The sequence below is a fragment of the Gymnodraco acuticeps genome, unplaced genomic scaffold, assembly GCF_902827175.1.
Source record: "Gymnodraco acuticeps unplaced genomic scaffold, fGymAcu1.1, whole genome shotgun sequence".
Classification (NCBI taxonomy): Eukaryota; Metazoa; Chordata; class Actinopteri; order Perciformes; family Bathydraconidae; genus Gymnodraco; species Gymnodraco acuticeps.
The window spans coordinates 61,873-76,330 of NW_022992232.1; the positions used below are offsets into that span (position 1 = coordinate 61,873).

At 40.0% G+C, this 14,458-nt stretch overlaps 1 protein-coding gene across 1 annotated transcript; it reads right to left on the reverse strand.

The window, feature by feature from the left end:
- Positions 1 to 366: 366 nt before the first annotated feature.
- arl6ip1 (ADP-ribosylation factor-like 6 interacting protein 1) lies at positions 367 to 11,324 on the reverse strand. The gene is made up of 6 exons (XM_034206232.1): positions 10,909 to 11,324; positions 9,679 to 9,812; positions 9,002 to 9,121; positions 7,157 to 7,274; positions 6,620 to 6,704; positions 367 to 1,310 (listed from the first exon to the last, which is right to left on the reverse strand). The coding sequence occupies exons 1-6, from the start codon at positions 10,942 to 10,944 to the stop codon at positions 1,192 to 1,194; spliced, it is 612 nt and encodes a 203-aa protein (XP_034062123.1). The 5' UTR covers positions 10,945 to 11,324; the 3' UTR covers positions 367 to 1,191.
- Between the last annotated feature and the right edge of the window lie 3,134 nt (positions 11,325 to 14,458).

Consider the following 14,458-nt stretch of genomic DNA (forward strand, 5'->3'; position numbering starts at 1 on the left):
AGTATGCAGTGCAATCACATTCCTACTGGGGACAAAACAAATGCTATAAGAAAGAAAACGTTTGTTGACCTGAGAGCAACTATTTTTGGTATGAGCTACACTTCTGTTATTTGATCCATTGAATGTGAAAAAAAATAAAATGCAATGATTGACATTATATATTGTATTATATAGGTTTGTGCATGTCAATTGTCTGCAAAGGCTACAATCCCAAAGCTCCCTCCAGAGGATGTTTTCTCTCCCACACACACATCAAATGTTTTAAGAAAATATATCTTCAGAGGATGAACAGTTGTCATCAATTAAACTACCTCAGGCCCATCTAGAACACTTTAAAAGAAAATAAACAAATACAAAATGCCAGTATAAATTAATTTAAATCAAACTTTATTCATTTTTGTAAAGAAGTCCAATAAAGACAAATAATGAAATGAGTTGACAGTAATCAAACCACAAAGGATGAAATTGAGGGAAGAGAGGAACACATAAATAACAAAGAAAAGGAGGACATACAGGGACAGAGTAAGGGATAGGCCTATTTACAGAGTCCCCCACATGATTTACACACTGGGGTTTTTAAAGAAGAGCTACTAGACCACAGGGCCCAGCTAGCAGCGGTACAGCAGTAGGCTTTATCTAGAAACTCCTGAAGAGCTCAGCTTTAGATCCAGTTCTGTTTTCAGCATTAGTTTTAAATATAACAAAAGCAGAAAAAAAAAAAGGTAAAATGTACATGACCTGTCCTTGTGTGACAAAAAGTGTCCTGAATAAGAAAAAAAGAAAAATACTATGAGGAATCTATGGGGGTTAAAATGATGCAGTAATGCTACAAAACTGCTCAGTAGTCACGTTGTCTAAGTAGAAGGAATGGCTTAAAAGCATTACTGACATCTTAAAATGAAACACACGTCACCTAAGAGTGTGTACTTGTGTGTGTTGAGCATTTCAGTGCTGTGTGTGAACGTGTGACAACAGATACGTGGTGGTGGCTGCATGCATGGCAGATAGCTTTAAAACAAGAAAAAAGGTGTACGAGAAATGAAACTTATCCGATGTGTGAAAATAAAAAATAAGTGTCAGAGACCGAGGAAGCCGGGGCCATTTTTGCTATCCTCTCTCTTTCTTCAATCAACTTCCTTCCCCATTCCATTTTGTGTTATCTTCCAGATATTCCTATCCACATCTCCCCGTCTACTCGTTCTTCTTCTCCTTCTGTTTGAGCAGTTTGTTGATCTCCCTCTTGGCCATGGACGCGTACTTGGTGATGACGCCGTGCTGGTTCATGCCGGGCAGCAGCAGCAGGAAGCTCACTGCAGAAGAACAAACATGGAGTGTGTCAGCAGCTTAGAAAAGCCACAAGTTAAGCCTTTTATCATGTCTTCAACCTCGTGAAATAAAAAGCAGATGCATGTAAAACCTCAAGTTTTACATGCATCATGTAAAAGTGCTCAAGATTACACTAAATGGGTTTTATTGGATTGCTAGGATTAGTAGATGTATCATAATCAAACCTGTACATATTTTACATCAGCATTAATCCAGAAAACAGTGTTCAAAAAGACATAAATCATTTTTAAACCTAAAACTATCAAGTAAAATGCATAACACAGATCATACATAGTGGAAACTATATTCACAACTCTAATATTGAGTTTGTATTAAAAGCTTCAGAAAAGATTCAATAGCCCGATATATTTTCCAACAAGTCACAGTATCTTTAGTTAAACACATTGTTCACAGAAATGTGAAAAACACTAACGATTGTTACGATAGAGAATTTACGAAGTACCTTTGAAATAGTCAGATTAATGGTTTAAAATGTACTTGAAATAAATGCCAAATACTTTATTCCAAAATCTCAATTTAACACTAAAATCCCAGTTTGGACAGCTTTGGGCAAGTTGGAGTCTTTTTAAATGTGACTTGGAAAAAAAAAAATTCCGTAACCTGAAACTGTTAACCTGTTAAGCCCTGAGCCTGTTTTTCAGGTTTCAGGCTCGAAAATGACATTCCCAGAACAAATGACTATATCTTCACTAGTGTTGCACGGTGTACCGATACTTGAAAGGTACCGCGATACCCTGCCTTTAAAAACGTTACGATTTCTCCGTTTCATTAGTATCGGTACTTTAAGAATGACGGGGAAAAGTACTCCGGTGAGAAAGCGCTGTTTTAATAAGAGCCGTGTGTGTTCAGCGCTCTGCTTCCACTTTCTGCACTGCAGTCCCGCCCCTCTCAAGCGCGCTCTAAGTCCCTCCCCTCTCTCATGCACGCGCTAGCTGCCAGAGCATGTGAGAAAACGAGAAGCATGGCTGCAAGTGGGAGTGCAGCTGCCGCTGCGCCTCGGCTTGTTGACAAAGACGCCAGAAGCGAAATTTGGAAGTATTTGAGCCATATCTCTGACAGTGAGGGCAAGCCTACGGACACCACGAGGCCTGTCTGTGAGAAATGTTTTAGATCCCTGCAAACCAAGGGAGCCAACACATCAAACTTCGCTAAGCACCCGCCGACCGGCATCCAGAGCTGTTTAAAGAATTTAAAGACAGACAGGTTAGCGAATGTGATAGATAACATAATTACATCATGCTCAAGCCCAAGCCCTCAAATCTAAGTCAAACAAGTGTAATTTATTTTGTGACAAACGAACGGTTTCGTAGTTTGACGAGGCAATTAATGGCAATGATAACTATCTAATATGGCTATCTTTTTAGCTAACTTACCAATGTGGCTAACATCTGCAATGTACATTTTGTCAATAATTATTTATATTACTGTACTATTACATGTTAATAAAATATAAAGTTAACTATCAAAGAAATCACAAACTCAAGTATAAAGAAGAGACCATGTTGTAAGAAAACACTTAACAGATAAACTACAATTTTATTGATCATGAAAATAATAAAAGAAAAGTATTGAAAAATAATCGGAATCGCAATTCTTGACTTGGTATCGAAACCAAAATGTTGGTATCGTGACGACACCAATCTTCACTTCTAAAAGGGGTCAATTAATAATCTTTTTTCTCAAAGCAATGATAAACCTGTGAGTTGGATGTAGAAGAGTCAGAATCAATATAGATGTTTTTATTTTAAAGTAAATTCAGATTGAACATAGTAAAGAAAATGTAAATTATAGTTTCTGTCCAAAAATCCCCATTACTTAGTGAAAATCACCCTTGAATGATGGGATAGTAGACTAAAACCTTTAGGAATCCAAACTATAACATAATAAGTACCCTGTATCAAGATTGATGCAAAACAAGTGACATTTTACCTTTTTAGAGAGGTTTAGGAAAAAAAAAACCCACATCTGGGGTCATTTGGGTGGATTTTCCATATCTCTGGAACCCATTGGTCGATTTGGGTGATTGACACCTCTTTTGAACCGTTCGAGCCAATAGAATCGAGGGGAAGTTCCTAAATCTTTTTCCCAAACCGAAAGCTATGTTACGCTCTGAAAACTAGGCTTATTGACATACATGTTAATCACTTCAAAGGGACACAGAGACATTGGATTAACCTTCAGCAGCGTTTATATGCGTTTTAATGCCATTGAACACAACTTCTGATCAGAAAACAGCAAAGGTAAGACGTATTTGCCGTTTTGGCTACGTAAAGTGAAGCTGTGTGTTGTCTTTGCCGCGAGTTTTGGTCGCAGTGATTATACTTATACCATTGGAATCTGCGGAATCTCAGCTTTCATATGGCATCTAGTTTGTGCAGATCTGATGAAGTATCAAATATTTCTACCGTGAGTTATGTGCCAAGTACGTTAGCACTCTTTTGCTTAGTGCTAATTCAGAGGCTCTGCGTTAGACTAGAGATAAAAATGGTTCATATCGTCAGGTAGCTGAGTTTCTTCCCGTTAAGTGGGTATGACACATTCATAGTTTGTTAAATGTTAAGCTCTCAGACCAGCGTTTCCGCCAGGGGGGCGTCTTGCCGTCATTTGACGCCCTTATTCAGCTCGAAACGCCCTGAACTCGAGCCGAGGGTGTCCAAAAAAAAAAAATAATAATTCGAGAGAAGATCGAGAGTTGTTATCACTTCAAATGACGAAATGGAAAAAGGACAAGGACATCCCTCTCTGTTGGAGGGGCAAAGGAGTCTGGTGGGATTCTTCTCGGAGTATTGAAGATCGTTTCCCCGACATCGGCGGTGCCTGCCACAGGACAACACGGAACGTGGGCGATTTGGACGCGATGAGCGGGGGGATGCTAGTGGAGCACGCACCGGAGCCTCGCAGCGGCGAAACCGTGGTAACATGAAGAGCCGTTTGGGAGCCGAAACAGCTGGCGCTTTAAGAGAGCCGAGCCAAATGATCCGGCTCACCAACGTAAAGAGATAGTATCTATAAGGGACGGCTCAATTCAAAAGTAGCTGCAGGCATGCTAGGAATCTATGGAACCCTAAATGGCTCCTGTCAAAAGAATGTTTATTAGTTCTTGTTTTCAACTCAACACATTTCGCATGAAGCGTTTCGCTTCATGTTCAAAACATTGCTGCTATGCAACGATAAAATGTCACATCACTAACTTTACTCTATTATTACTTATGAAAAGGACGTTTTTTTTTACATTTCAATGGCACTCTGAGGAACAATTTAGCAGAGCAGTCATTGACTACAGGATGGTTGGTGAAGAGAAAACATTTTTGATTCCAGAAGGTTTTGAAAAGATTGTGCGATTAAGACCTAGAAATGTGAAAGTGAGCCTCGAGATCTGATAATCTGAGATTAAAATAAATAATTATTTGTCGTTTCAGAGTCATGTGCTCTCCGAAGTCATTTCTACTACATTGGAAAGAAACCCAGTATGTTTACTCACGTTCAGTACAATTTTGAGGTAGTTGTTCTTTACTTGAGTAATTAGATTTGATGCTACTTCTCTACAAGTGTATACGTTTGACTGCATTTCACTTGCTTTTAACATAACAAAAACATATTTACTTTATGATATCATTCAGTTGTATAACAATGAGTACCTAAAAGGCTCCATATTACCAAACTACAACAACACTATATGGGTTCATCAGTAAGGAAACAAAAGTATAATATTTTAAGACACATTTGCATGAAACTACTTTAATTTTTTTTTATAAAAACCTTTTGCTGACAATACTTTTGTATTTTAAGACTATGGTATTTCTACTTCTGCTTAAGTAATCGGATTACTTCTTCCTCCACAGATGAATTATTGGTATGTCTCCGCTTATGCAGCTGGCAGACCTGCTGATTCACTAACTGTCACTTTTCCCAAGGCGTTTGTGTGGAAAGACAGGTAGGGCTTTACAGTAATGCTGCGCTCAGTCACAGTACGGGAACAGACACGTCAACTACCCGTTTGTGATCTGTGGTGCACCAGAGCAGCCACATTTGTTCTCTGTGTAGTTAGTGGTGTTTAATCAATTTCCGTGTGTGTGTGTGTTTTTTTTTTAACTGCACTTGAAAACTGTGTGAAAGGTGCTATCTAAATAACTTTATAATATTATAACCAGGGTTGGGTTGTAACGGAATCCATGCAACAGCGTTACGTAATCAGAATACAAAAAGCAAGTAACTGTATTCAGCTCGCGTTACATTTGAAAAACGAGTAATCTGATTACAGTTACTTTCGTAAACCTGAAGTGAATACATTTTGGAATACTTATTGGAATTATTGGTGGAAAGATTTCCTCAACATTTAATATTCATTACTAAAGGTACAGCCGAATCATCACAGCGCACAAAACCTATTACCGCTGCAGATGGACCAAAAAAGGGAGCGTTTGAAAAAAAAAATTGCGGGTCCGCTCAGTGAAACAATAACAACGAAACATGGAGGAACAAAAGTCTGCGTTTAAATCGTGTGTGTATGTGTGTGTGGTTAAAACACATCAGCCTGCGGTCGCTCTTTAGCCTTACTAATGATTCTGAAGGTAAACACAGTGAATGCGGTGCGTGAAAGGCGGTGCGTGAAAGGCACGGCGCGCTCGTCTTCTCAGAGGCTGAGTTAACCCTCCCGCTGCCTCCTGGTGCTGCAGAGATTTCATGAAGTGAAGGAGGTGTTCCTTCTACAAAACAGCTGTGGGCAGCAGATACTGTGAGAGTCACGGACATGAATTCATAGATCAAGGCAGACTGGTGCACACACTCTCCTGTTTTGCCAATCCGGTGCTTAAACAAATATAGCTCTACACCCCTGGCCGTAATGTCCTTAAAATGAAGTCCGAGTTTCACATTTTAATTCATGTCCTGCCAACACTGGCAGGACAGAAGGCGACACGCCCTTTCTAAGCCGTGTCCCTCACTCCTCACATCACAAGCTTACTTACTTTTTTAAGACACGTAACTGTATTCGGATTACTTTCAGAGCCATGTATTCAGTAACTGATTACATTTACAAAGTAACCCTCCCAACCCTGATTATAACCCCATTCCCAAAGAAAACTATACTGCATGAACACCTCAAACTGCTCAAATGTCAAAGACTTAATAAATCTGCTTTTAAATATTCTTTGTGAAGAAATCTTAACGTCATTCCATCCTACTGGCTTATAATAATCCAGAACATTATATGACAAACACAGGAGGATTAAAAAACCGTTGCTCAAGCAGGATAAATACTGCATGTACTCACCGATCAGGTAGGTGAGGAACAGGTTGTGCACCTGCTGTCCGATCCAGGCCACTGCCAGCAGACTGCTGATCACTGAGGCAAAGTACTGTGGAGAGCAGAGAGGTCACATTACACTCAGACACACAAACCATTTCCTGTCTGCACACAGAGCATCAGTTATTGAGGATCATCTGTCAGATATACTGCAACATAACTATTTTTATCAGCAGAACATTGGCTGTTATTGTGAACAAACAAAGCCGCCTTTGAATTAAAAAAAATGTGATGTGAACAGTGTGTCCGACAGTGTTAAAGTATGCTGTGAAACAGTTATTATCATGGCCTGTAACCCAGTTAGAGGCCTGCTAAGTGGAGCAGCAAAGCCAAATCAGCTGAGGATATTTTTATCTGGAGCACAGAGGAATCTCATCATTGAGACAAACCCATAAGAAAGGCTTAAGAGTAGCAATCAGGATGAAGTGTACAGTATGCAACGGCAAGTATTTGACTGGCTTCTTCCTTATGGTGTGGTTTTAACTTTTATATGTTGCAATTTACCATTTTGGGCTTTTCTTTCTTGAGGGCAAACAGGCGCTCCCACCAGCCCACGGTGCGGCGCTGAGTCTTCACCAGGTTACCGCAGATTTCGTGGAAACGCTGCTGCTGCTCCGTGGTCCTGGGAACAAGGAAGGGTTTCAAAACAAAACTAAATGTGTACAAGGGCTACACAAGTACAGCCAAGTTTATAGTCACGATTATTTTTATCATAAATATTCATCACAACTACTTGATTTTAGCCTCACAATTTTAAATTGGACTTCGGAATTCAAATAAACTGCTCCCATATTGTGCTACATTACTGCTAATGTAGCAATTAGGGCTGAACAATACTGAAAAAGAAAAAAAAGGTTTTACATTTATTTTCCTGAAAACATAGGTTGCAAATTGCAATATTTAAAAAAAATGTTATACAAGGATACATTTTAAAGTAAAATAAATCTGGGAGGCCAGGTAATATATTTGTGCTCTTGCCATCCTGAAGCTTTTTGTTCAGTTTTACATCAGACAAATGTTCACCAACAACATCTGATTGTGTGCTCAAGAGGAAGTGAAAAAGGTCAGTGTGGTTTGTCACATTGAAATAGCTTCCCTCACTTGTTAAAAGCTCTTTGATAGAGATAACAGAGCTGATGTTCATGATTACTAAATAAATCCTGGTTTTAAATTAGGTTGTTCACCCTTTTTTGGTCTATCACGTGGTAAAAAAATAAAATAGGCTTTTGAAAAGGTCAAAGTGAAAAACTGGGAATTTTTGACCATTTCATTAGTTAGAAGATCAGATTGAGCCACTATACAGGGAAAGAAAACACCATGTGCCTGTATGTTACAGTGCTGCAAGACTTAAGGGATTAAACAAGGGTAAGAGTAGGGCATGTCTTGAGGGGGGCCGTTGACAAAAGTGGCCTTCATTTTCTGCTTAGCCATCGTCGTCTATTTCCGTCCTTGTTGTTAGGGAGCCAAACAGGGGCCGTGACCAGACTTTGGTAGCCCCATTTAACTGACACTCACGCTAACTGGCTGACAATGCTGCAGTCTCAGCAGCAGCATGAGCTACACAGCACATTTTTTAAAGAATCTTGACTATACAGATCAATAGGCCTATATCTAACAAAACACAGCTCCCTCTTAAACCTAGGCACGAGTTCGGAAACCCATCCCCCGTGTTAGTTTCCTCCATAACTAAACCAAGATGAAAGGCGGGGTTTAGCCTACTGAGAAACTACAGAATGCATGCAGTGAAGCATGTATAACCACCACAAAACTCTTCACTTAACCATGCATCTTTAAAACACTCCATCTGACCCTACATGTCTGCTGCCTCAGCCTGTGGAATGTGCAGAAGGGTCCAGGTCATGCCCTTACGGGGCTGGGTAATATATTGAGGTGTCTGGTGGAGTGCAGTCGTCCAACACACATTGTGCCAACTGCAGGCTGTCACTCTACCCTGACACGGGTGTTTGGTTTTCACCATCAAATACACACAGCTGAATGAAGAGGCTGTTTGGTATGCACTGTGTAAAGGCAAAGCTCCATCAAATGCTTGGACAGGTTTAAGTGACAACTCAGACTTTCATATTGGGTATTGCAAGAAGAGAGCTTTTCCTCTCACTCAAGCAGAATTTAGTGGTCATTATGTCTCTGAGATTTATCAAGCAGATCATTTTAGAGAATAGCTGCCTGTCCATTTTTATGATTTGAAAGCAACTTAAGAACAATGACATCAAAATCCATAACAAAGGGGAAAATGAGACTGAAAGCCAAAGAAGAATGTATATTTACAAGTAGGAAATTCACATGCTTTTATAGTCCATTGTTGAGCCAATTTTATCCTCATGCCCTCACCACTTATTGGAGCCGAAGACTCTGGGTGCCAGGGTGGGCACCAGGTAGTCTGCTAGGCAGAGCAGCATGACAGCACAGGAGAGACCAGTCAGCACTGATGGGTCCAGGTAGTAAATCATCCTGAAGAAAGACAAACGCAGTACGTTATAGTTTTTTTTTTAACAAACTCATCTTCCATTTGAATCACTATGGCCCCTAGGGTTTGTAGAGGACTTAATTCCTGCGCATGTTGAAGCTATAATGGTAAAGACATCTGAAAATTGAATGCAAAGGCTTTGTATTGATGTTGACTGATTTACAGATTGAGGAGGGCGTGTGCATTTGTAAATAATGTATTGTGTTCACAAAACAGTCCTTTAGTTTTCTAGTCTGTAATCTTCAATTTTCTCAAGAATTGTTCTGACAATCAAAACATACAATTAAGCTTATTTAACAAAAATGATTTTATATTAAAAACATCTATAGTCTACCCCGTTTTATTCTTCCGTCTTTGAACCAGTTTGTTTTAGTACACTGGTCCATCTGGGAATTAGATTACAAAACATAGCATCTCAGTCAGGGTAGGTACTTTTTAGAGACACATCTCCCTGCTGAGCGAGAGAAAATGTATGCAATGCCAACAATGTTTCCAGCTGTGTGTAACTCTGACACAGCAGCGCACAGTGCAGTGGACTCACAGGAAGAGCATCGTGGTGCCACCCATCAGAGCTCCAGGGAACCACGGTTTCTCCCAGCGCACAACACGATCCCCAGCCAGGATAACCTCGCCCCAGCCCTGCAGCTGCTCCTCCAGCTGGGCCGTATCCTGAGCCTGGACACAACATGATATACATTAGAAAACTAACCAACACATTGTGAATTTTCTTGAAACTTGGCAACAAGATGGCCATAATATTGAAACGATTTCAGAGAAAACAGGTATATATATATCTGCAGAAGTCAAGGGCAGAAGTTTCTCCTAGGCTATGCAACATAAGCCTGGATGTAAAATGATTCTTCTGCAACAGCCACTCTAATGACACTTGATACGTGCATTCACTTTGAAGCCCCTTAACAAATGTGGGAATGTATGATGAGATGGATGATTGATTTTATTCATGATCATCCTGTAGAGAAACACAAATCCAGATGATAACCTGTAAAGGTAAAAACACATATTCCAAACATGGTACCAAGAAGACAAGATGACAAAGAACATACAGAGACATAAACCATTAAACAGACAATAACTAATGAAATCACAGTTTGATATATAAATGTCAGTAATAACCTTACTAATGTTGCGTACGGTGCAATTCAATGTAGTACTACTACTACTACTACTACTACTACTTTGTTTGCTATATGTATTCAGAATTTAAATAATAATTGATCGAAGTCCCAGATTGAGGGTGTGGGTGCCTTTGGCGATAAGAAAGGCAGTGATAACGGTATTGCTATTGATATGACTGTGCAGTATATACATAATTTAAAAAATGGGAACATTTGTAGAACTAACCACACATGTCATCAAGTTAAATCGAGTGTAAATGTCATAACACAATTTAAGGCCCTCAAGAACCGTTAGCGAACAGTAACAAGGTTACAAATGGGAAAATGGGTCTGAACTAGTTAACGGTTAGCTAACTAGCTAGCTATCAAGCTAGCTGGCGTTAGCTGCTGTCACCGTCACAGTCACCTTCTGGAGGAACTTTGACGGATGGTTGGACGGGGTATGCCACTAAATTGCTAGCAGTTAGTTGTTGCAAAAACACAGTACAAAATGTAAGTGACTAAATAATTAACACATTTAAAAAAGGGCCATCCTCGGCTGCATGGACGCCACAAGATTAGCGCTTAATGCTAACGTTACAAACACCCTCAGCAGACAAAACCCTTTAAAAGACAAACAAATACGTCATACTCACTAGCATACTAGCGCTTTTGTTGTCACCGTCAGCCATCGTTACTTGTTAACCACCGTCTGTTAAGATTCTATTGTGAATTTGGCAATATTTTTTAAAGGCAAACGACCCGCAGAGCAGCAGCAGCACACGCCTCCTTCAGTTGCTTTGGCGTCACTGACGGTCGACTTCTGGCAGGATGTATTTATGTCCACATTTTGCGTCAAAATTAGCGAATGGCATTCTGGGAAATGAGGTTTTGTGTTCGTTGTGTGAATCAGGTTTAAGTATTTGCACCATAGATTTGCACCTATGATTTGCACACATAAAATAAATCTAACGGCTTCTTATAACCAATTGTATTCAATATGTGCACATATGATGATACAACATTATACATTAGTCTTACATTCTTACATTATCACATATATGTATTTTTTGAATTATTAAATAGCATAACATAATTGTATTGTTATGTGTATTCTATTTGTATGTTTCTTGTCAAAACTCCACCAATACACCAAAGTTCAAGCAAATACCTTGAATGTAAAAAAAAAAATTCTGTTTATAAGTATCTCCCATTACACCACAGCAATCATATAATGATTATACATGAATACTAATAATAGTTACTGAATACATTAGATAAAACGTTTCACTTTCATAAATAAAAAGTGAAAATAGTAATGTGGCTATTTTTTCAACGGGTTCACTGATAAATCACCCTAAACTATTTCATCAATCTCAAATTGAACATTCGTTTATGAAAGAAGTCAGTTCTCTCCTTTGCCAGTGGGAGGCAGTCTATATCAACATAAGGTGAAACTTGAGAAACACTAGGCTTGTTTGAGACGTGTTGCGGCTCGCCTCGAAAGTAGACGAGAATAGCCGATCGCAGCCGGGGGAGGTCTCAAAAAGCTCGCCTGAAGTCGGAGTCTTCTTCTTCTTCTTCTTCTTCTTCTTCTTCTTCTTCTTCTTCTTCTTCTTCTTCTTCTTCTTCTTCTTCTTCTTCTTCTTCTTCTTCTTCTTCTTCTTCTTCTTCTTCTTCTTCTTCTTCTTCTTCTTCTCCTTCTTCTTCTTCTCCTTCTGTTTTTTGGCGGATTGCAAACAACTTTAAGGTGCATACTGCTGCCTCCGGAGTCGGCTTGACTCGGTTTGCATTTATAAAGAATGCACACATGTGTTTAATCGTTAATGTCAGATATGTACTAAGTAAATACATTTGTTCCTGCTCAAGATTAGATTCAACTTTATTGTTATTGCACATATTACAGGTACTGAGACAACGAAATGCAGTTTAGCTTCTTACCAGGAGTGCAACAAGCAGTAAAGTGAAAAGTAATGTACACAATAGACAGAATAAAATATAGAATGAATTGAATGATGAATAAACAGTGAGGGGTATGAATACACTAGATATCAGCCTGTGAGCAGTATGAACAGTGTGTATGAATATGGTAAGATATATAAAGTATAAAAACGGTAAGCAGTGCAAGTATAGTATAACATATATTAATTTCATGATGATAAACATTGTGGAACAATGATGAAAAATGGGAATGCATGTGGCGACGTAAAACTGACACAAAACAACAACAAACTTTTACCGAGCCAATTGGAGAGTTTCATCAGCAGCACGGGATAAAAACCACCAATGAGCGCTCAGCTCGAGATACCAGTGAGTCGTTTCCCATCAAGCATTTCGCTTCCGCAGCCCGTGGAGAGGAACTGCGCCGCCTCGCCACGCCTCGCTCTCAAGGCTGCGGGCGTCTTTGTCCCGCGAGATTTCAATGTCTCATGTAGGCGAGCCTCCAGAGCAAGTCGGACAAAATAGAGGCTTCTCAATACTCAAATTTCCCCTCCTCGACTCCCCTCCTCGGTTCCCCTCCTCGAGACTTAGACCCGCCCACAGGAGATGCGAGCGGAGGACCGAGGAGGGGAACCGACGAGAGAGGAGGGGAAGCAGCAGACGTTTAAAGAAATGAGAACTCCTCTCCTCTGAGCGGTCATTTGAAAGAGACGTCCGTTCATTATTACGTGGCAACAGCTGCATCAGCTGTCGAGTGTTTTGTCATAGTGCTGTATCTCTGTTAGATCAGCTGAACATTGTTCCCCCACATATTTACTTTGAATTAATTGAGAGTGCGGTATACCGTATAATGAGACAATAACAGGCACATATGCGGACACACACACACAAATATATTTATATAAATATATACAATTTAAAGTATGAGAGCTCAGCACTCTCATAATAACGTAACACAATCAGAGACTGGATATATCCCCCCCTCTCTTTGGTCGCTGAAATGGGGAATTGAAATTACGGGCCAAAAGTTGTATTTACAAGTATTACCTTGTAATAATAATAAGCCACTTACAATTTTCCGTGAGATCAGGGAGCAGATATAAGATGGAAGTTTCCCTAACATACAAAGCCATGTTAGGGAAACTTCCATCTTATATCTGCTCCCTGATCTCACGGAAAATTGTAAGTGGCTACTGCCTGAGATCGAATGCATTTTATTAAATGTGCCAACTGCTAGGACTGTCTTAGGGAAGACAGCTTTTCGATGCGCAGCTCCTCTGTCTTGAAGTATGCAAATTAAATGGAAACTGAACAATCTGGTGCCACTAAATGTTTTTAAAGCTCGGTTGGATGCTACTCAATCGGAAGCTATTGGTACCTGTTTATGTGGATAATTATGTAAATGATGCTGTATGATGTCCTTTTGTTGTTCTATTTATGTTTTTATGTTTCATGTGGGATCAATGATCTCAATGGGATTTATCTGTATAAATAAAGATTTGAAATTAAATTCAATTAAAAGTAAGCAGAGGACACCAAACCAACTGATACCCGTCTGTCCGCCGCATCTACGCACTGTACAACACACACCTACATACTGTACCACACACACACATACACACTGCCTACAACACACACTTACAGCTCCTAAAGCATAATCAGGCTACAGCCGTTGTGTATTTTATTATGTGAAGCACTAAATGGTCTTAGAAAAATATCGACTCTTTGTACTACAGCAAATAAAGAGAGTAATGTAGGCCTGTTATACTGAGTGATATTGTACACTGCTCTGCTTTCTGCACGGACCTCACAGCTGTTCTCACTGTAAACATCGCAACGCGATGAAAGCAGTTTCTAAAATAATATCCAGAGGATGCATGCAGAGCTGTCATTGGCTGAGATAAGTCCGGCCGTGCGTCACGCCTCCACCGTTCCCGGAAATGCATCCGCGGAGGAGCCGTGGAGGAACCATCAGTGTATCCTCGGTTATAGCTCCTCAAGAGAGCCTCCTCGACGCTCGATGCTCGGTCCTCGGTGTGCATTTAGAGAAATGAGACGTCCTTCAAAATGGCGCGCTGAAATTCATTTCCGGGTCACTACCGGAGGACCGAGGAGTCGAGGAGGGGACATTTGAGTATTGAGAAGCCTCTAATGACTAACCATCATGCAACGCACTAGCAAGCGCAGGTCTCACTGCGCAGGTCTCGCTTGTCTCAAACAAGCCTACTATCTGCAAATGCTTGAACATGTTTTTGATAAGGCTGA